Below are 23,713 nucleotides of genomic sequence, written 5' to 3'. Positions count from 1 at the left end.
CTCTCATACGAATGGTCACACTCGTTAGGCTGACTTCGGACAGACAACATTACATGCTTTTTGTGCCATTGATGTGATGACATGGGAGGAATGTGTTCAAGTTACTAGAAGACTGAGTTTATGGGCAATAAGACAAAATAGTTTAGTCAGAATGAAATACGATATTCTTTGACTGCAACCCAGCGATAAAACTTTCCTATGTTATACTGTCTTTGCTCATGATACAGGCACGAATCTGACCACAGAGAGCGCCACCGAGAGAGTCATCGGGAGAGTCACCGAGAGAGTCACCGCGAGAGTCATCGAGAGAGTCACCGAGAGGGTCACAGAGATGGTCACAGAGAGAGTCACAGAGAGAGTCATAGAGAGAGTCATAGAGAGAGTCACAGAGAGAGTCATAGAGAGGACCACATCATTGGTGGGGGTCACCACCCTCCGCCCCTCACCTCACTCCACAGCTCCAGCCATGATGCTCACTCTAAGCACAATGCCTATAACAATCACCGGACGGTTGAATACGACCGCTTAATCCCCTCCAGAACGTTGCATAACGACAAACACGTTGAGCGCGCGGCAGACCCCGTGCGACGGGCACATGCACATGCACAGAGCGGCAGCAGCGGTAGCAGCAGTAAGGTGCAGAGCCAGCTCGCAACACAGCAGCAGCAGCAGCTGTCTGAGAGCAAGGACTCAGCGAGACACGCCCAGTCAGTGCTGAAGAACGCCAGCCAGCTGGGGCCCTACGATTTGAGCCACCACACAGAGTTCAATCGCCATTTTCACGAGTTCTACCGCAACCAGCACATCCGGGAAGGCCTACCGGCCCACCTACCCCGCCCCAGCTCTGAACCGGTAATCAGTAAGCTAGACCTGGAAGAGAAACGCAAGAATGAGGAGCGGCGTACGGGTGTCTACGCCTCCAGCGAGAGTGAGTCGGATAGCGAGGAGGAGGTGGAGGACAAGCGGGAACGCTACCGGCAACGGATGATTCGCATCGCCAGGCGCTCCCGCCTGAAAGCCGAATCCAGCGAGAAGAAAGGAACCTTCATGACCACGCTGGGCCTGATCTCACACAAACACAGGAGAGGTGAGTTCATTGTTGGTGAAGTTCTTTGCTGCGGTGCAAAGTGAAGTTTCCCAAATTAAATATGTGGATTCAGTAAATGCAGAAATATTAGTGAAACACTATATGACAGCTTTGCAGAATATCAAGCAATCCATGGATAAGCTATGCATTTTTTACAGTTTCAGATAATTGCATGTCAATACCTCCGTAAATGGGAACAAGTTGTGATGTCACCGGAGTAGTGGAATGTTGCAAAGAATATGTAAAAGTAATTTCACATAAATTTAAATATTTCGAGGACATTGAAAGAGCACTGAACCTAGGTACTCCAAAAGTCATGGTGAATGATGGCTGCCTTGCAATATCTTAGTAACAGGATCAGGAAATTATTACTTTTCATTTCAAATTAAAAAAAAGAATGCAACTTTGTGCTAGAAGGCAAAGACCTGCCATGAGCAAAGTAACAGGGCTTGACGACATTTTCAGATCATGTGGAATGATACTTTTCCTGGCTCCTATATCACATATTGACAGACATCCTTAAATGTTTCTCATTATTTATTTCCGCTTTAGTATTCACACACAAACATGCCAAAAAATAAAATGGCCTTTAATCTACTCCATTCCTCATCCCCCAAAATACACACAGAGGTGAGGCGGGAACAGCGGAGAAAGAGGCGGCGGATCTACGGCGAGGACAACGCCACCCCTCAGCCCAAAGTGGCCAAGGTGATGCCCCAGGTCCCCCTGCTGCCACCAGCTGCACCCCTCTCCCAGGAGGACTTCCAAAACGAGCCGAACTACCCACACAAGTGCCGCTTCCTCCGCACCTTTGGACTGGATACACTCTCCAGTGAGAAGAAGCAAGGTATGCCGTACCCGCATGTTCACTGCTCAGTGTCTGCTTGCATTTGTTATGCACACAGTGGGGAGGGGGGGCGGGGTATGATAACCTTCCTGTAAAACCAGAAATTTTCATGTGCGTGAAACTTTCACAAATTTTGCTAGGAGCCACGATTTGCGCAAGTAGAATGGATGCAAAAGTTTGTTTCTGAACTGCTGCAGAGTCATGGTTTCCGTTGGATAGAAGTGCATGGTACATGGCAAACACAAACATTTTCTTGTGGTCGCCATAGCACCTGATACTCCATTTTATCTGAATGAAATATGAATTTCAGGCTGATGTCAAACAACTTGCCCTCCTTTCTCATGCCTCCTCCCTTTTGTCTCTTCACATTTCTGTAGCTATCACAACGGCTAAGCGAGCCGTGGAGGCCGATCGGTTACGCAAGTTCAAACGGGACCACAAGGACACCGACACTCCGCTGCCTAACAGTGCCGACGCACACAGCCCAGGTAAATATCCACAGGCTATTTCTTCTGGCCTGCATAAAATCAGCAGTTGTCTTTGCATCTTTCATCACACTTCCCCAAGTTTCTTGGCACAGCGACAACACACTTGGTGGATTTATGATTTTGTCATTGGTATTGATGATATTTTTGTCCTAACGATCATTGTCTTCGCGTTCATCTTTATTGTCATCATTATTGTTGCGCAACAGAAATGATATCATCGTTCTGTATTATCTGCCCCAGCAATAGATGCAGTGCTGCAGAAGAGGCTCAAAGAGGGCAAGGAGGGAGCCCCCTACATCAACTCTCACCCCAGCCTGCAGACGCCCCTCGACCACCTGCAGATCGACAAGCCTCCCACATCGCCAGTACCTCTCAACTCCTCCCTGGTCGTGACCAACCACAGCAATTCACATTCCCCCAGCCTTGACCTCTCGACCTCTGCCTCCTCCAACGGCCAGCAGCTCCTTAAGACTGCATCGGCGCCCTCTACGGGCAGTGGTGGCAGCGGCAAGGCCAACGAACTGCCGGTCATCCACCCCAAGAAGGAAATCAAGCAGGAGGTGATGAATGGCGAGCTGGGTTGTCGTCGGCGACCAGACGGTGGGCTCTCCTCATCAGCATCGGAGACGGTGCTCAAGCAGCCCTCACCATTCACCATCTCGTCATTCCTCAACACCTCTCGACACAACTCGTCAGCGGTGGCCGAGGGTTTCGCTCAGGAGTTCCACCAGTCAGTCTTGCGGTCCACCCAGGAGAAACTCAACCAGAAGAAAGGTGGGTCCAAAATTATTCTTTTATTTTTAAAAATTTTCAAGGATTTTTTTTTTTTTTTGCTGATAGAGAAGAGAATGGTGTATACATATGTATTCCATAGAGGAGGCTGTTTCCGCACGATTATGGAGTTTACAGTAAATTATCAGCTCTTTCGAGATTTGAATGGCCACAAATCGACATCATCTGCCAAGCTCTATTGATAGAGTGATTTATAAAATGGGTTCAAGAATGTAGCCAATTGGAAGAGCTGAAATGAGTCACGTGTGCGTTCATGATTTCTTACTACAGTTCGACCTCGATTATCCGGCTTCCTTTTAACCGGAAATCTCTATTATCCGGACGCGTTCATGCAGTGAAGGACTTTTGTTTTTCATCCAAAAATTGAGAAAAAACAGTGACTTTAAACTCAATTAAAATTTCTACAAAACTCACACGATTTGCCTACAATATTCCCGACAGAACTCACATAAATTCACACCACATTATCATCGTAAAAGTAAGCAGTCATCACCACCGTTGCGGGGTATGCTACCTGCCTAGCTGCCGGTGCACTATATACATTAACATAGTGTCTCCCATATCCGGCCAATTCGCTTATCCGGATGAGCGCCGGTCCCGACATAGCCGGATAATCGAGGTCGAACTGTATTGCACGGCCGTGCAAAAAAGCGTAAAGTCACTGACGTCACAATGTTTACACTAGCAGTGCACACTCAATCAGTTGTTACAAGTGCGTCACGCGCTACTATACGCGCTGTCAATCATGTAAACAACTTCTAGTTCAGGCTGCCAGCCGGTCTTTCTTGTGCATAACATGTAGCGTACGTATACGCTTATACGTACAGTACTTGTATGTGCGGGATTTCCGAGTGCGACTTGCGTAAACGTTTGGGACGAACATCTTCGGACATCTTGACTTTTGAGCAAGTGTTACATGTAGCTGACTGGTATTGACCCACAAAGGTACATGAAAAATGCTGTTAGTTTTCAACCCATTTTATAAATCAAATAATACACAGGTTTGAGTGTGTATTATTTGTATACAAATGCAAGAGGACAGCCGTCCATACCAGAGGAGTGTTTTACATTGCAGCCAACAAGAATTTGATTTTTTTTTTCAGTCACATTCTAGACCTTTAGATATCTCTGTATGTCTCCTGTTAAATTTTAGGGGCTATGCTGAATGCATCGCACAATGAGACGTCAAAGCGAGACGCTCTCTCGGTTCCCACGGCAACATCGGGCTCCGGCAGGCATCATCATCACCATCACCACCATCATCATCATCACCAGCCTTCGTCATCGTCGTCGTCGTCATCGTCATCATCATCATCATCCTCGATTTCCTCGCAATCCTCATCAACGTCCGCGTCACAACATAGTCGACACAAACTTCACAGCAGAGTATACAACTGGCCTGGCTGGGAGGCAGTGTCAGAGTCTTATCACAGATATTTATTAGGTATGTACAGGGATAGATAGATATAAGATTCAAGGCGCGGTCACTCTGGTGTAAAATCGAGAAGATTAAGATCGCAAACTTCCCGCAAAACTTCTCGCAAAACTTCCCACTTCAACTAGGGACATTTCCCTCACCCCCGACAAACTTCTCGATCTGTTTGCGAGCGGTGTCTCCGAAGTGTTAGGCCATCGTCATTTACAGATGTGCATTGTTACGTCACAATCACTAACCATCGGACGGCGTACTCTTTCTTCTTTCTTGCGCGTGCATACCAATGACCCAAACTTCTTGATCCAAGTTTGGCTGCCAGTGTGACCGCACGACAAAAGATCGTGAAGACTTCGCGATCTTAAACTTCTCGATCTTTTCCCAGTCTGACCACGCTTTCACAGATCTCATAGCATCTTTGAAAAAAACAGTGTGAAGTATTGCTTTCGTTGCACGATCATATGAAAGATGCCATTATGCTGTATGAATATGTGTCAGGTATCAACAAACAGTTGTGGTTTTAGACCAAGGTGCAGACCAGAAAATTGCTAACAAAAAATATTGTGCAAAGAAAGAACGAAAAGGTTCTTGTGATGCATGACCTAAAATATTCATATCTTGTCAGTAACTCTAAGTAGAATGACATCACAGCAGCATATACTGGCAATTTTGTGATGTATTGGCAGATCCACAGTATTCAACATGTTGGGTAGTCACTGTAATCAACCAGTTTGAGCAAGCTGTGCTCACTTTCTGTTGATATTTGGCCTTGTTTAGAAACTGATGTCAGATACAAATGTGAAAAGTACCCCTTTGTTCTGAGCTCCCTCATGTATAATTTCTCTTGATCTCTCTTTGGAATCTATCTCTCTACACATCTTTTCACTTTCATCACTGTTCATCTTTCTATTCGTCTATCTTTCTTTTTCTACCTGTCCACCTGTACTTCTGTCCTTCTGCCTAATGTATTTACTTCTCTATCTATCCATCCATCCATCCATCCATCCATCCATCCATCCATCCATCCATTCATTCATTTATTCATCTGTCCATCCATCCATCCATCTATCTTTCAGATCAAAGGTCAGAGAGGTCAATGTTGATGGATCACCTAGCAGGCCTGAGACACCACAATGTTGAGCTGAATGGGAGCGCTGAGCAGCTGGCGAGGAGGAAGAACGTAAGTGGATTCAAGAAGTCGCTTGACCTTTCAGGCTGATCAAAGTTTAGGGTCAAAGTTCAATATTCATACTAAATGTGACTGTTCGAAATAGATGTTGACAATTATACTGTGAGTGAAAAAAAAAAAGAAACAAAATATAGGTCTTTACATACTTAATTGAAATGAAATAAAAGTCAGGGTCAGTGGTATAAAAAATTGTAACTTTGATCTGTATGTCCATTATAGTGAAGTTCATGTCTTCATAGCAGAAGGTAGTCAGAGTTGTTAATCATTGTTGAGACATTGTAGATATTGTTAGTATTGTTCGTGTAATGTTGTGTAGATTACTATGTCAGTCAGCTTTGCAAAACCGAATGTCACACTGTCTTCTGCTGGCTTTCTTTATTTCCTAAGGAGATTAGGAACAAGAAAACTTCTTTTCAGTGATGAGGTTTCAGAGACAAGCAAAGTAAATTATGTTTTCATTGTACTCCATGAGTATATAAAGATGGCGTAGCTACACAAATGATGTTCATATTCAGCATGTCACATTTAATATCTTTTCTTGAACTTTCAAAAATCATGTAATCACGATAGCAACATCCCAACATCAACTCATGTCTATTGACTTTTTGAAGAGAAAACTAATTTCCCCCCTTTTGTATCACTCTACCTATCATGTGGTCAGGAGCTGACAGAGAGGATGTATGAGATGCAGCTGGAATACGAGAACTACATGCGAGAAATGCACCTCCTCAGGCAGCGAACAATGGACCTTGACAAAGCTACGCACTGACCGGCCACGAGGAGTGACCCTCCCTCTTTATGCGCGGCACCAACAGAAAGCGAGGACAAAGATACGCAGGTGTTGGGGGTTAACTGAATATCACCCCCATGGTGCCGCCGTTGGCTTCGCCAGAAACTGTTTTGACTCAGTGACAGGGGGCTCCACCCGGTGGGAGCGTAGAATACCTCGTGCAAAATTCATCACAATCGTTTTTCCCCTTCAATTCACAAACCGTCTCATTTTCCCATGGTGCATCATCTTTGTTGTTGTTGTTTTTTTCTTTCTGTGCTGCTAGTAGATATACATTTTTTTTTTCCTAGTTCATCCATCAATGCAGTGTTAGAATGATGTTGAACAAGGAGGTGATGTCATAAAACTAAAGCGTTCTGTGTTATTCGGGATAGATGCTGCAATAATGTGCTGATGTTAAACAAGGAGTTGATGGATGAAAAGTTACAGAGGACGATTGAGTTACTTTGTCATTCCATGGCAGTAATCACATGCTTAGTCTTGCAGTATTGTCCCCATCACCTCCGAAGGAGATGAAGCCTATTCAAATACACATTCGTGAGACAGCTTGGATGCATCACTGTGGCAGCAATACCTTGAAAAAAAGACAGAAAGAAAAAATATGCATGTTGCTACAAGCTGTAGAAAAGTGCTGCAGCATATCCATAGAAGCAGGAAGGTCCAAAGTGAGGGACTCGAGCGAGAAATGCTGCAAGTGGCCAAACGAGGCATCAAAGAGAAGTCATCGCACCCATCGGCAGAACGAGCTCTGACGACACAAGTGAAGATCTATTTGATGCACCAGTGACAGTGGAGACCCGTGGATGATAGCAGTCCGTATGGGTCACGTGATGTGACATGGAAAAGAAATGGAGGCAGTGTGTGTAGAGAGATAGAGATGACTTGAGGGTTTTAAATTACCAACTAACCCCAATTTTACCCAGTAAGAGGCAGTGCATTGATAGGTAATGCTGTCATGTAACTGGTGTAAAAGCCAGTCAGTGTTGTCAGAGAAAGAATTCAAATATTTTAGGTCCTGTTCCATTATTTTTTTTTCCCACAAACTTTCAATGTTCAGTGTAAGAAAAAAAAATTACCAAAAAAAAAAAAGGAAATAAATATTTCACAAACAACTGAAATGCAATTAGGCTCCTAGCCAGTAAGAACCGTGCATTTGAAGACTAGCATTTGATTTTTTTTTTTTCAAGTGCAATCAAGGGGGTCATTGTATGCCGTGGCACTTGTGTTATATTGTCGTGTGTTGACTGCAGAGAGATGAATTAAAAAGAGAATGCGTCATTAGACCTACTAAGTAAAGTCTCAACACATACGTGGTACTGTGAACAGAATGTAGAAGGCATATGACTTGCTGATATCTAGCTAGCTGGAAGCTTATGCAAAACAAGTCTTCAGTTATTAAAGGGGGGTCCTTGGATATTAGATTTGTAGCTGGAGTTAGGGACAGTAGAAGATGAAATAGAGAGGTGATTGATGTTCGATTTCTTTTGGAAATGAGACATTTGAGATCTGGAATGTTTCAAGTTGGACAAGGTAGCCCACTTTGTGACGGGTGTTATGGAGGGTTGATTATGACTCATAGAATCAAGCCACGGACCAAGAACGTGTATGGAAAGATTGCGTTCATTCACTGTGCTTTTCATTTTTCAACCAACCTAGGTATTTTGTCATGTTGCTTTGATATGTGTTTGATTTAATTTGCAGCTGGTGGGTTCTCCTGATGAACAAATCTGTATGAAAGGTTGTCAGTATCTCTAAGTTGAAGTCAGTTTGTGTTTATGAAAGGGACGGGATTCCTGGATATGATATCATTCCAAATACTTGGAACATTTAATTTACAGATTTTAATCATTTTTCCCCTTTTTCCCCCCTTTTTTTTTTGGGGGGGGGGGGAGTGGAGGGGAGGGGGGAGTTTTGATAGTAAGTAAACTTTGCCATAAAATGATGTCCAAATTTGATTTCAAGAAAGTTATTCTTGCTCTTCATTTTAGCACATGCATAATTTGTGAATTGGGTCATTTGGTTGACCAGTGGAAAATGACACAGTAAGGGGAGCTCTTTTTATTGTTGTTGTTGAACTTGTGGAAGTTAGAGATGATGCAGGATTGCACACGTGTGTGTAATGAGAAAGAGAGAAGCAGAATGTAGCATGATGGATTACAACTTCACTGAAATATGAAAACATACCTTAAGAGAATGATGAACTGGAGTAGTATAGGTTCTGTTCAGATAGCAGTCAGTCATTTGTATATTATAATTATTTTTTTCTATATCTTCAACTCTGTATTGTACAGAGCCACTGTCTTGATCAAAGTAAAAATTGAGAGAAATGTGTCGGTTTGTTGGCTGGATCTGTCTTTATGGCATTACAGCGGGATGTGGCATGTAGTTCAGTTTGGATGGGAAGTAGAGTGACGAGGATTCACAGTCAGCTATGCTACGCTGTGTGATGCTCTGGCTTGCTTTGAAATTGCATCACCTGTGCACATTGATTTTAATTTCAGATAGATGTAGTCAATAATGGCCAACGGGGGAAAGACTTTTTGTGTTCTTAAAATCTCAAATCATTTTGTAACATGCTGTTCAAAGTCACCAAGTAGTGAGAAGCGCTTGATGTTGCAAGCATTGGTTAGAATAAAGCTTTGTGCATTGAAAAAAAGAAAGAAAGATGTTCTTTATGCTTTTAAAAGTCAATATTAATGAGAAACAAAAATGCTGTCTTGATCTTGTAAAGTGTCATCTCGGCAGGGATGTCAATACTTGAAATACAAACGGAAATTTTATTTATTTGTATTTAAATTAATTTATGACTTATTCTCTCTGTCGGAATGTTTGTCTGTGAATATCTGTTGTGAGTGTCTAGCAGCTCTTTAGTGTTTTTATTTGTAGTTTCCAAGGCACATGTTTGGTGGCTGATTCTCACCAGATAATGATGTTGAAAGTGATGTTGAAAGTGTTGTTCCTCTCCAATAACGCTTTCACCAGTTCTGAGGAACATCAGGGCAGGAAGCGGCTCCATTTCAGAGCAAAGGGGGTGGGGGGAGGTGGATGCCTATCACGGCATTGCTTACAAATGTATATTTTTAATAGCAAAATCAGCCATCGTTCAGAATTGTGTTGATTTATAGGTGCACTGTGATGGAGAATTGAAAGTATGCTTGTAACACAGACAATATTGGCAGGTATTATCACACACCAATGTAATTTGTCTGTGACTCCAACCCACTGCACCAGTGATCAGAAATACCAAGAAGATATTTTCATATGAGAGATGATGTTCATTGATCAGTTCATGGAGAAGACAACTTAGAAAGATTGCTACTATTTTTGTCTCTTTTTTTTTTTTGGGGGGGGGGAGGGGGAGGGAATTGTTTTGGTGCATTTTTAAGATGAATGCAGGGCTTACTTATGAAACCACTGATATTGCCATGGAATGCTGGTAAGTGTATGTTCCTTGTCAAAGTTGACTGACATTGCGCTGTCGCTGTTGTATATTGTATTTTTCTACACCCTTTAATATGAAGTGCAATCATTGTCTCGTGTGAGCTCTCTCATTTTTCGCTTAATCTCTCCGCCTGCTTCAAGAGAGGAGAGGTGATTCATGCATAAGATGTTCCTTAATTTATCAACCTCTTAGACGAAACTTCTCAAAAACAAGTAAGATTGTCACAATCATGCTTATTGAAAGATTTGTGAGATTTCATTTTGTTACTGTGTGTGGCAATATATCTTGTGTTGTAGTATTATGTTACCTTGAATATCAAAGGGTTTGGCTTTTCTAGTTTTACAAGAAAGAGAGAGAAAAAAAGGAAAAAAATAGACATATTTATTAGACCTTAAATGTGACATGTGCATACACGACACGTTCAATTTTACAACTTTATTACTTGATTTGTATAGACACTGTAATATGAATATCTAAAGTTTGTAAAATGGGTGGGTGGTTGTTTTTTTTTTATACTATTTTTTTCCTTTTAAGTTAAAGTTTTATGTCAGTCTTTGAGGTACGGCTCCACTTCTACCTTGTTTCAAAAGTGCACGAATGGTTTGTTTCTATGTTTGTGTGGTCTACTGTGCTCTGAATTCATCCCCTACCCTCCCTGTTCCTACAAAATATAAAATATAAAATTCTGGTACACAGCAATACACAATCATCTCATTTTGTTTCCATGAGAAAAAAAGGAAATACAGATACTGGTTCAAGTGTTTGTTTTTATCCTGTGGTAAGTGATGAGAAAGATATTTGAAACACAAAATGGTACAGATAGGTTCTCAGAGTTTAGATTCAGTCATCAAAGGAAACATATTTCATGGCCAGTTGTGAACCAAATTGCTCTCATACAAGATGATAATCATTCAAAGTTGTATGCAAAGTTTACACCATCCATGACTCATCTATCATTAATACAGAGAGGGGATGTTGTTACCATGTGAGGAACAACAAGGTTGTAGGATGAACTGTGTGATAGGGCAGCATTCACATGTCTGATTTGCGAGGACCAAAAGCAGCATTTTACCAAGGACCAACTCTATGTTTGAGCATTAACATTTCCACAATGTCTCAATAAAGTGTTTTTGTGGGGGTTTTTTGAGTACCATTGGAGGCACAGGATGGGACAATAATTGACTGTGTGTATTCCAGTAAGAATATTTTGTCAGTATTGATTTTGGTGTTAAGATAGTTTGAGTGGTGTTGTACCTTTGAGGGAGATGACATCATTTGTGTTTGTCCTTCACGACCCCCCCATCCCCTTCCCTTCGTCCCCTCTTACGCTGCATCTTTTGAGAGTAACATATCTTATCAATCAGGTTGAAGCATCAGCTCTTCTTTTCACAGGGTACTACACTTTATTTAAGCTTATGTTCGAGAAAATTTCTCAACCACATGGAGTATCAGTTGTGCAGACGTTTTGGTACTTGTTATTGAACAGTATGATGTAGCATGTTCATCTATCTTACATAATTGCGCAGCATAGAAGTCGAACCTTTCTTTTTTGCTGCCTTCTGGGAGCCTTTGTCAGATGACACAATGAAAGCACATGAATTTAGCTCTCAATACCTACAAACTTCTTTGAATACAAGCAATCATGAGAAATGTCTGTAATCAGTTTCTGTCGTGATCTTTAACTTTTTTGATGAATTTAAAAGGAATTGGCGTGTTCAAATGACATGTACGAAGAATAATCATTTTTCCTCAGTGTGTATATCACAGGTCGACGACATCAGGTCATTGCTTGTGGTATCATGCTCAAGTTTGTGTATCCCTGCTGGTTTATCATTCTGTGTATCTTGGGGGTAGGGGGGTGTGGAGGGTTGGGGTTGCAGGGAAACGAGGCAGTCGAGATGGAATTATCTGTACTTATTGTGCACTTTCTTTCGAGGCTTAAAAAACAATCTGCAGGTGTAAATTTGACATCATTCAAGCCGAGAAATCAAGTGGTGATCATGATTGTAAATAACACATTTTAGAAGAGATGTTTCTATTGTGATATCAGTGTGATTTTTTGAAATGATGCCAGTGATGATGGTTATGATAAATGATGACGACGATGATGTCGATAAAATGAACACAAGTGATCTGTGTTTGGTATGTACATTTCCATTCATTTGTAAAGTTATGTCAGAATCTTTTCAGTGTTTTAACTTAATGCATTTGTTGTGCACCAGTAGGAAAATGCACAGAATTCCCACACAGGTCATCCAAAGGTGCTCTTTGGATGCAGAATGTTATTTATTCCAATCTTTGTGTTCTGTGACAAACTTAGAAGAAAACTGTGATGTTTTTTCTTTCTTTTTTTATCTAGTTTTGTTTGTCTTTTTTTTTTTCTCTCAGAATGAGAGCTTTGAGTGCATTGTAGCTTGTAAGAAATTCTTTCTTTCTTTGTGTAACTTCATTCGTTTTTATTCCAGAGATGAGCTCTTGAGGAATAAAAATTGCAATCACTCGTAAGACCAAGTTGTCAAATGTTCTCATTTGATTAGTTTAAAGTGGGAGTTGAGTGTGGACAGGAGGTGATAGTTCCAAAGGATAAAGATGACATCCAACAATCATCCAACATTAATTTCACATCAATCATCCAACATTAATTTCACAACGATCATCCAACATTAATTTCACAACCGTCATCCAACTTTTATTTCACTGGTGGCAGCAGGAAACATGATCAGTGAGGCTTGTTATGAGTGCTGTAATGTCACAGTGACTTATTAATTTCTTAACGTTCATTTTTTTAACAATATGATGTTCAGTAGTAAACAGATTGGGTCATCTATGAGGACCCATGTCTTGCAGATTTGACAAGAAAGCATCGGCCACAAACTACTGTACATGAAATGCAGATATTTTGCTGCGTTATTAATTTTAATGAATTTCACAGGTTGGCTGATATTCACAAAATTCACAACTTGTGAAATTATTACGTCCTGTAAACACAAATGAGCTGTCTAGTATTGTCTCCAAGTGAGGAGGGGAACCATATCTTTCCTTCTGAAAAGGGAGACTATGTACTTGCTTCTTATTCCATCCTTATGGTTCCCAATCATGAAAATAGTAACTAGCAAAATTGTCATTCAGGTCCCAATTTGTGATTTATTATACTTGTGAAATACATGACACATTCAGTTAATTGTGCTTATCATGTAGAATTCACACAAGTTGTTTACCACTCTGCTTTGGTCGTTTAACCATATGTGATCACAATTCACAATTTCTCTGTTACATCTTTCAGTTGTCACATTTTTTGTTTCATTGCATTACACTTTGAAGTAAATCTCGTGACAACAAAATTATTTTCAGGCATAATATCGAGAGCTTTGCAATTCTGATACATCAAGGATTTGATATGATAGACGTCAAGATAATTTCACTAAACCAACGACAGTTGAGATTGGATAACTGTGATGATAACAGCACCACATAGGTCTTTAACTTTAAGTTAGGGACCATGTGAACGGAACTTATTGTTAGTGCAGCACTCCAAACCACAAAAAATCTTGTGGTCAGGATGTATTGATGGTAAGGGCATCCCTCATGATTACTTACACAGCCATTCAGTCATAGTTCAGCAACATTATTCAACTGCAGCAACATCAGAGTCCTGTTATATAAAACCTGTTATCAGTAAAAACTGCCAAATTTCTATGACAAATTTGCTCTCAGCCAATCAGATGCAAGGATTTCAGTAGCTTATAACAACTATCGTAACTTCTTACTGATAAGTTTTATGAAACGGGGTCCTGGTACGTAGTGAACTTCATGATAGGCACATCTATTTGGCCCAAGCAGGTGCAGAGATGTGTGGGCAGTATTTATGTATGCACAAATAATCTGTGTTGAATACACAAAATGGGGAATAAATTTTCATATAACATCCATACATGTTGATAGGTACACTGTATTTGTCTTGTAGCAGGTGGCCGTCTGTGAGGTGGACTATGTAAACAATGGTTGTAGGTTATTTATAAGGAGTTAAGGGTAATGCATTGCTATATCAGTGTAGCATTTATAACCTGTGTGTCTGCATGTACCTGTCTGTCTTTCTGTGTCTCTGTCTGCCCAAGTCCCTCATTACAATGATGTAATATTAATGCAAGTACACATACAGTGGAAACTCTACATAAAGAGATCTGCTACAACAAAATACCTGATATAACAGACTAAATTCTCAGGTCCCAATGAATTTATTTCCTTTGTTTTGTATCATTTATTGACTACTGATAAATCAAAATATCTGGGATCAATAGAACAAATTGTCTTGGTTCCACAGATCTCGTTATACTGAGTTTCCACTCTAATCTGTTTTGTGAGTGATGAATGCTTGACATAATGGAAACAACTCAACGACAGGGATTTTTTTTCCCTCTCTGTTCTTGTTTGACAAGATTTTATTGGTTTCAGCTATGAAAATTTCCACAATGATTGTTCTCATATTGACAGCAGCTGAACCTGTTAAAGACTACCCTAGTCCCAAGCATACTCGGGCAGGTGTCCATGGGAAATGCATGTTACAACAAAATCAGCTTGTCCTCAGCAGGTTAAAGGAAATATGGAGTCAGTTTTCCATGGTTCAAGGTTGTAAAGCACCATGGGGATCTCCAAGAGAAATGAGCCCAGTTTATCTCAAGATTCTACCTCACATGACAGACATATGGAAATATGTAAAGCATAATGATTTGTCAGTTGTGTCTTATACATGTACAGAGCATCTTTCCATCTTTGGCGACTTGAAGAGACTCACAGCTCTCTAAGATATGGGAGTTCAACAACTACATTGTACATGCAAACCCTGTTATAACAAACAACAATACCACAAAATTTCATAATTGCAAGAAGATTTTCACAGTAATATGATTTGTTGATTCGCCTGTCTATGGTATAACTGATTCCATATAGCGAGTTACTTTCAGAAAGATTTAACAGCAATTTGTTTGTAGGAGAGGATTTATGGATAAAACTCATTAATTCCCATACTTGCCTCATTTGTTACGAGATTGGAAAAAAAAGGGGGGGGGGGGAATGCTCAACTTCCAAATGCACCATTCAGGAATGGGACCACGTGCAAAACTTACACACATTATAAGCACACACATACATGGTGCTCATTTTGTTTCAGCACCTATGAAGCAGAGAGGTGCACGAGCTGTGCAATGTACATTTCTGTACATACAGTAGACCTCGCTTAAGTCGACATCGCGTAAGTCGACAACTCGCTTAAGTCGACACGATAAAAAAGTCCCGATTTTTGCCTTTGTTATTTCTTGAAAATTTCTTCGTCTTAGTCGACATTTATAAGTCGACAACTCGCGTAAGTCGACCTGATTTTTTAGTGCCAACTGAGCTAAAATACGTGTTAATTCCCTCGTCTAAGTCGACAATTTTTTCGCTCAAAATATTATCGCCAGTCTCTGAAGAAGAATTGTTTTCCCGCTCCGATTCGCAGCATTTCTACTCGGTAATTCGGTAGTGTACTGCGCGGTAGCGTTCGCGCCATGCGTCCATTGTCTTGTACGCCAGAATAGAAAGGGCATACACTCATTTACTAAGTACATTGGATAATTACATGTGGTACCCAAAGTAGTTCACTTTCCCCCTTTTCTTCTCGTTATTCTCAAAACGCACAAATTCTGTAAACCTATAGGTCCTAGTAGAGAATCATTATCAGAACATAAAATAGGTGTTTCCGTTTATCCGAATATTCTCACGTTGATTATTCCGAAGCGGTATTAGAAACCTGGGCCCGTTTTTAGAAAATTAATTACTATATGCAACTACATGTAATTAAATGCAACTAAAAATCAAATGCAGGTGTATCAAATCACGTGCAACATTGCACATAAACGCAAGTGCGTTGCTGAAAAGGCTTGCGTTTGATAATCATAAATATGAAACTAGAAAATAGTTGTACGAACCTGAAACTCAACTGGGTTTAAACGCAACTCTAAAAATCAAATGAAGTCCATAATCACGCGCAACGCTGTATTTATACGCAAGAGCGTTGCAGAGAAGACTTGCGGTTTTCATAAGAAACCAGAAGCTGCGTCTACAAGCTTCTCTTATACGCTACGGAGATGCGTTATTGTTGAAAAGTCTTGCATTATTTTTTATTTCGTATGCAAAATTAAAAATTAAACGCAACTGTGAAAATCAAATACAATTGCATGTCCATCGTATCACACGGAACGCTGAAAAGACTTGCGTTTGATAATCACCCGAAACTATACAATTCTAGGGAACCTTTTTTTAAAACTCAATAGCGTTTAAATGCGATTCTAAAAATCAAATGCAAGTCCATCAAATCACACGCAACGCTGTGTTTAAACGCAAGAGCGTTGCAGAGAAGACTTGCAGTTTTTGTACGAAACTATAAGAAACTGCGTTTAAAAGCATCTCTAAACATCTACGGAAGTGCGTTATTGTTGAAAAGACTTGCATCATTTTTTATTTCGTACGCAAAATTAAACATTAAACGCAACCCCGGAAATCAAATGCAAGTCCATCAAATCACACGGAACGCCAAAAAGACTTGCGTTTGATAATCACCCGAAACTAGAAAATTGTAAGAAACTTAAACTCACTTGCGTTTCAACACAATTCTAAAAATCAAATGCAAGTTCATCAAATCACAAGCAACGCTGTATTTAAAACGCAAGAGCGTTGCAGAAAGACTTGCGGTTTTTGTACGAAACTAGAAACTGCGTTTAAACGCATAAAAATCTATCTGGAAGTGCGTTAATGTTGAAAAGACTTGCATTATTTTTTATTTCGTAACGGAACTTTCGCCATGACTGAACTTTTAGTCTGCACTAGCAGGGGAAAGACATCGCAACATTTACACGTTCCAAACTACCGAAACGCATGCTGCTTCACGAAATGTCAATGAAAATATAGTAGCAAATCATTGTTACAGTTCGATATGCCGAAGGTTTAAATCTCACACCAAAGTTGAATTAGTCCGACGTTGGGAAGAGATTCGTTTTTACGAAGGTTAGTTATCCGAAAGATGTCGTTTTCGGATTAATAAACTTTTTCTTCTTCTTTTTATTTCAGACTGGCCCGCGCCGTACAGAGCGGTAATGTTGCGAATCGGGGCGCGAGAACAATTAGATTCACTTTCAGAGTTAGGCAGTAGAAATTTAAGCAAAACAAATATGGCGACTTAGGGAAGGAAAATCATACATCATATTTCAACTCAGTCGGCACTGAAAAGTTATCTCGACAGAATCATACGAATTCACACGCATATCTTCGCAGCGGCGCATTTGAATTGAAGTCGCAAAGTTGCATGCAATTTGGGGAATATGCGTTTGATTTTTCAAATCAAATTTAAAACGTACAGTGTCTAAAAATGGGCCCAGGTTTCCGATCCCGCTCTCTCAAAATCTCTCTAGAGATTTGGGAATTGTGCGTTGTCGTTACTAATCCGCGCAAGATTTATACTTGAACTAAAACATAATTGTTGTTAATGTCAGTAGGTATGTTTTGGCGGCAAAAGAAGTAAGATTTGGGTAGCAATCCGCATCGTGATCTCACTCTGTATAGGGGAAATTAGTTCTCATTTATAAGTCGACAAAATGTCGACTTACGCGTAAGTCGACTTTCGCGTAAGTCGACGTGTTTTTCTCAGTCCCGATTATGTCGACTTACGCGAGGTTGACTGTAGTTTAAAGTTCAGTAGCAAAGAGACTCCAACCCCAAGCACCTTCTGATCTGGAGATCCTCCCGCCTGAAACACCTTGCGGCCGCGGTCAAGGGCCCAAGCGTGCCCTGGAAGCTCTAATAATCAGGGTTCTTGATGTTCTCTCGTGCTATCTCCAAAGGCTTATTTTTCAACATACGAAGACAAAAAGTAAGAAATCATTTCAGCGGGAGACTCAGAGCCAGGGCGGGAGAAATTAAATCTCAAGCGGGAGAACGGGAGATTTTGCAAAAATGGGTTTTCGGTGGGAGATCTCCCGTTGAAAGCGGAAGAGTTGGAGTCTCTGGTAGCATGCCATGTACAGTGTACTACCTACCATTTTATGCACATGCTCGTAGGACCGGGTGTGAGCGATTACTTTGATGATGATTAGCAGACCCTTCCAATCCTGTAGATGGTACAAATCCACAGAATTGGGAGAGCATGACATTGGAAACAATAGAATGCTCCGCTACCGCCCCCCCCCCCTTTCTTCACACAATCTTTACACACTTGGACCAATAAATACACTGGATATTTGTACGAAGTACATAAGTGGTTTCACTGCGAGTTCACATGTTTGAAAATACAAGTACAATGTACATACGTTTACACACTAATTTTTCAAAATAATGTGCCTTTTCCACAAACATGCTAACAAGATGACTCTCGCCTGCAGGCGAGACTTAGTGCATCACATTTGTCTGTAGTCCTACATATGTCTGAATTTCATGTAACATATTGGCACCCGTTTGAATGAAAGTTTTACTGTAAACAAGAAAATTCTCTTGGTCCAGTGTGTCTCATTGTAACAGGGTTTGCCCATACTATCTCTCATTGCCCATCGCTGTTATGAATTAGACAAGACAACAGATTCCCAATCACGTGGTCCCTAAGTTGAGTCTGTAAGTGGTAGTGGTAGTGCTCCTGGGCAAGGTGCTACATTCTTGTTGCCTAGTCCTTCAATCGGTCATGTACTTGCTTGCTTATACCCATTTCATTGCTTCCTCAGTGGTGATGTGAAAAATGAAAAAAAATCAGGACTCAAACAGTCAACCTTGCTAAAGTCAACCTCCCATAAATTGAATATTCATCTAAGACGAAGATCTTTTGAAGTCCTCTTGTCTTTATATTCAGTTGATTTTAACCCCTCATAAGTCGAAATTTCTCAAAGTCAAAGCTATTTCTTCAGTCCAAGTGGATTTGATTTGGGCAAGGTTGACTGTAGTACAGTGCACTCCTGTTCTAATGAGCATGGTTATAACAAAACTCTTGTTACAACGTAAAAACGCAAAATAAAAATTCAGTTCTTAAAATTATTTTCAATAGATCTATACACTTCATTGTTCAGCTATAATGAAATTTCGACATAACTCAAGAAAATTTCCAGTTCCGAGGACTTTGTTACGACGGGAGTTGCCTGTAATAAAAAATTGACAGCTGTATCTTGTACAATAAGACACATGCTCAGAAACTTACAAGATCACTATAGAATACTACTTCTTTATGAAGTACATACACATAACGGAGAGGAAACTGGATCATGGTGATTCTCTTGTTATGCGCACGTCCTCCTCAGATTTGAGACAGCAGTATTTTGGCCAATAAGAATTGAAACAAATGATGACACTCTAATTACAACACCATGATGACGCTACTCACAATATACACGTTTCATGAGGTGAATTTGATTCACAAAAAAAAAAGAGCCATTTATAAAATGCTGTGCTCGAGTCAGGTTAGCCATTATGCAAGCAGTCCAAACTGTTGACAGAATCCCCATAGATGCTGTCTTCTCGGCTGAAAACTGGTGATCTGTTGGTCAAACCAAAGCGCAATTACCACCAGAACAACACAATGGCTACTCTCAGTAAAGAAGGCACATGGAGCAGTGCCAGCACAGAGTCATTCCAGCATTTTTATGACAGTCTTGTTGTGAGAGTCAGCTTGTCTAGATGAGGTCTCTCATTCTTGGGTGGGGCCAGGTCCAGCAGTGAGGAGGTTCATCCGCAGTGTGTGCATGTGGTCCAGGGCTTCTGTGAGGAATGGCCGTACTGTGTTGATCTCCATCAGCGACAGGTTGTCCAGCTGTTCAGAGCAAATGGAAAAAGCGGACCTGCCTATTACCATTCATAAGATACTACATCTTTGGAGTCTTGGTTATTTCTTTCTTTTGGCACTAGGTAGCATGTAACGTGCTGATAGTGCTTGTTGTACTGTGCACTTCATACATGTAGAGTTTTGGAAAGCCTCGAGGAAAGAGAAAATATCACAGAGTCTCATTCTTATGCACTCACAATGTCATATCAACACTATGTAAGATCAAGGCAGGCTGTGTTCAGACAAGGAAAATACTTGCAGCTAAACATCTTCAAAGTAGAATGATTAGCATCACTACAATTTGTAAAAAAAATAATAATAATAACAATCATAATAATCATACTCCCTTGTACCTTACATTTACATCCATGTGATGGTTGGACTCTTTATTGTTGGGGTTGCATTTGAGTACAAAAGAAATTCAAACTTTGGATTATGGATTGGGTAAAATTTGGATAATGTTTTGGTAATTAAAGCATGAAATTTTTTGGGGGAGTAGGAGAACACAATATACAATTCAAACCCAGCAGAAAGGACACATTCGTGCCAATGAAAATTTGCCAAATGAAATATGAAGGGGTTGACTCGGGAAACATATGGAGGCTGAGTATCGTTTTCCTGCAATAAGGGCATAGTGTCTTGTCAGACTGTGATGCTCACCCTAGCATGCGTCTCCTGGTCCTTGACAAATTTGTCTATACTCTGTCGCAGCTTGGCCATGCGCAAGTCCCAGATGTCCTTGATTAGGGTGTAGACTTCGTCCGCATTGGGTATGTCATCTGTAGCACTGGGGCAATTCGAGCAAATTAACATAAATGTGGATATGTTAAACTCAGGGCAGTTGACTACATTTGTGATTGAGTATATCATAGACACAGATTGGGAGACAGTCTTTGAAATAATCCCATTTAAAAGCCTCAATGACACACCATATTGCAATCATGCCATTTACCCTTTCATACATTTATCATTCATATGATTTTCCATTTAACTGTCCTAATTAATAAATATACCGTGCTTAAAGTTGTAAGAATGTCATTCATCATAACAGAAGCAATGAACAAAGTAAATCAGCCAATAAACAACCACAAAAAGTGAGACACTTCATGTCATTTGTCACACCACTTCAAACAATGAAATTGTTAAGAAGGATGGTGAATCATTCATCTTCCCATTCTTCAAATGGCATCTTTACTGGTTACTGACTGTTTTATTTTGTTTTGTTTTGGTCCTTGCCTTTTAATTTCTGTGGAAAGAGAAAAGAGAGAGGGGGAAAGGGGAGCATGGACAACAGGACTCAATAAATGGAGCAACAATAGAGACCTTGCTTTGCCTGCTAGCAGTGTAATACAATCATTTTTTTTTTTTCAATTAAAACATGACATTTAGCACAATCAGCCTGAAAAAAAAAGATTAAAAATGTGTACAGACTGCATTGCCCTGGCTGACAGACACTTACTGGCTGAGAAGTAGTTTGGTGACCTCCATGTAATGAGGATTGACAATAGGCTGGAAGACGGCCGAGTCCTGCTCCTGTTTCTTCACGTCCTCCAACTTCTCTGTAACAGAAATAATGACACATGATGGACTTGCAGATTAAAGGAGGCAAGACAACACGAAAACGCTTCGTGGAAGCCTTCTACTATTTCTCTCTGAAAGCAAGGAAGTGATTATTTATGCTGCTAAATGAATAGCTAGCTTTCAAAGTAACTGTCATGTTCCTTGAGCTGAGTAACTTGATTGCAACATGCAGGTTCAGGATATAGCATGTGCCATAGTCATTCCCACAATGTGCCAGCAGTGTGAATGAGAAGATTGCATCCGGTGGGATTGACTGACATTTGATCATAATTTTGTTACATTTATCTTATACCATTCTCCTGGTTAGTCTCTACTCATCACAGATGTTTGGTGGAAAATCACCAACAGATTCTGAACTTGACATTCCTAACAAGATATTGTACTGATTAAAAACAAAGAATGACAACAGAATCCCAAAAATAGCACTTGAGTGGAAGCCAATAGATGGAAAGAGAAAAGGAAGAGAAGAAAGAAGAAGATCACTTACAACATGGAGAAGAATAGATGATGACCTGAAAGAGAGCGAAATATTTCACGGGGACAGGCAAAGACCAAGGCACAAGATAGAAAGCAGTGGAAAAAAAGTTGTGCATCATTGTCCTCCCAAGGATGGAACAACCTATTGAAAAGGTTTGTAAGGATACAAATTACAAAAATAAAAATTAAAAAAATACAAACAGCCTAGAAAAACTTGCTCAGAGATGCTCTCACCAATATCCATCCAGGCTGGGGGTTGGATGTGGCACTTTTGCCTTTGCTTCAGGTTGATGGCCATCCACAAGGGCACCTCCACTGGCAGACTCGGGTTGAAGGGCCCCACATTGCCCCCGATCAGGAAGACTTCATCATGTGAAAAATTGGGCACAATGGTGACAGTCTCCTTCTCGGCTAAAAACTCCACCTCCGAGGGATCCATCGTCCTTAGAGTTGGGCAAGACTTGACTTCTTTTGCAGTGTAGAAAGATAAAGTTATAGCGAGTCCCCTTTCTTCTTCTCCTTATGGAGTAAGTTTTCTTTTACCCCTAAAGGTTTAAGCTTCTCTGCTTGCGCAATACTTTCATATCATTCATGAGCATTATTTCAACTTGTTTGGGTCATTTCCACACAGTCTAGTCTTTTTGATCATCTTGCCTTCGGTCCACTGTTGCATGGCTTGTAAATCCCTTTGTTGTTCAGGGCTGGGTAGTCCTTCTGCTGCTAAAAGTGACCCCTGATCATGCAAATACAGATTCTGTGGTCCTATAAAGATGAAAGTAACAACAATAAAATCCAATGTCAAAACTAAAGAAAGGAGGGTTGGGTCTAGGGTCATAGGATATGGTAATAACAATTGATGGAATGGGCTCTCTCAAAAAAAAAAAAATGGATAAAAACTGCACTTTTTTCTCCATGAATTCACAATGTAGTGTATATTACTTAAAATACAAATTTGGAATTGTCCTAACTAATACATCTATAATTATAAAGAGTAAAGATTTATATTTTATTCAAAAACTTTTACCTGTTAGAAACTTTAGTTGTCATTAGATTTTACAGCTAGAAAATCAAAATGGTGGTTGATGCCCAGATGTGTTAAACGCAAACAAGCCATGATATCTATGTAACCTTATTAAACATCACGCATAGATCTAGGCATATCATCAAATATGCCTAGATCTATGTTGACATAGCTCTGCATTTACCTGTCTTGTCGAATTGTCAGGCCTCAGAAAGACAAGTCTTGTATAAATAGTACTAATCTACTATACTAGTACCCTCCCATTTTCAGTCAACTTCAACTGTAGCCAGTGTAGGCTTGAATATGACATGTATACTTAAAAGGCAGTGTATACAACCACACGCGTGTGTCTTTACCATCCAGCCAAAGCGATGAACCTACCTTCTAGATTAATTTCATTTAATATTATTTCACCATCTAGACAAATTTACTTTTTCATTTTAAACTCAATTCTCATTTTCTTTATTTGATAAGATGAATTTAAAATCAATAGCAAAGTTACGATTGATTTTGCACTTTGATTTACGATTACTGAGACTTCGCCTTCATTCGTTCGGGTACAGTAACTCGTAGTCGCAAATCGCGCACCTAGCGTACACGTACACAGGCAGCCGGTGCGCGGGTCCCTGCTGGTGTGGGCGGCGGCACAACTGCGCTGGCTAGGCTGCTGCTGCGCTGCGCTTAGCGATCGCTGGCACCCGAAGTCACGATGTAGGGCCTACCACCAGCAGTCTAGCG

At 40.5% G+C, this 23,713-nt stretch overlaps 2 protein-coding genes across 5 annotated transcripts in view; one reads left to right on the top strand and one right to left on the bottom strand.

The window, feature by feature from the left end:
• LOC139716184 (uncharacterized) overlaps positions 1-8,187 on the top strand; it is a 204,339-nt gene extending 196,152 nt beyond the window's left edge. For all 4 annotated transcript variants that reach the window (XM_071627750.1, XM_071627748.1, XM_071627747.1 and 1 more), the window contains 7 exons: positions 228-1,087; positions 1,716-1,934; positions 2,312-2,422; positions 2,663-3,196; positions 4,368-4,658; positions 5,723-5,826; positions 6,497-8,187. In XM_071627750.1, the coding sequence (XP_071483851.1) occupies positions 228-1,087; positions 1,716-1,934; positions 2,312-2,422; positions 2,663-3,196; positions 4,368-4,658; positions 5,723-5,826; positions 6,497-6,604 (2,227 nt within the window). In that variant the 3' untranslated portion in view covers positions 6,605-8,187. The remainder of the gene's footprint in view (positions 1-227; positions 1,088-1,715; positions 1,935-2,311; positions 2,423-2,662; positions 3,197-4,367; positions 4,659-5,722; positions 5,827-6,496) is intronic.
• An 11,475-nt stretch (positions 8,188-19,662) lies between these two features.
• Positions 19,663-22,513, bottom strand: LOC139716186 (DNA replication complex GINS protein PSF2-like). The gene is made up of 4 exons (XM_071627751.1): positions 22,189-22,513; positions 21,356-21,455; positions 20,557-20,683; positions 19,663-19,884 (listed from the first exon to the last, which is right to left on the bottom strand). The coding sequence occupies exons 1-4, from the start codon at positions 22,391-22,393 to the stop codon at positions 19,762-19,764; spliced, it is 555 nt and encodes a 184-aa protein (XP_071483852.1). The 5' UTR covers positions 22,394-22,513; the 3' UTR covers positions 19,663-19,761.
• Positions 22,514-23,713: the final 1,200 nt, after the last annotated feature.

This window comes from Diadema antillarum, unplaced genomic scaffold (genome assembly GCF_040938485.1).
Source record: "Diadema antillarum isolate AM-2024a unplaced genomic scaffold, OU_Dant_1.0 scf00000062, whole genome shotgun sequence".
Taxonomy (NCBI): Eukaryota; Metazoa; Echinodermata; class Echinoidea; order Diadematoida; family Diadematidae; genus Diadema; species Diadema antillarum.
Note: the sequence above shows the minus strand (reverse complement) of the source record. Positions and strands in the feature narration are given on the sequence as shown.

Bases quoted from the DNA above. Each gene is read 5' to 3' on its own strand.
- LOC139716186 (XM_071627751.1), bottom strand. From the start codon at position 22,393: ATGGATCCCTCGGAGGTGGAGTTTTTAGCCGAGAAGGAGACTGTCACC. The intron at 21,456-22,188 runs GTGAGAGCATCT...TTTCTGTTACAG, and splicing joins CCCAGCCTGGATGGATATTG to AGAAGTTGGAGGACGTGAAG. The intron at 20,684-21,355 runs GTAAGTGTCTGT...GAATTGCCCCAG, and splicing joins ACCAAACTACTTCTCAGCCA to TGCTACAGATGACATACCCA.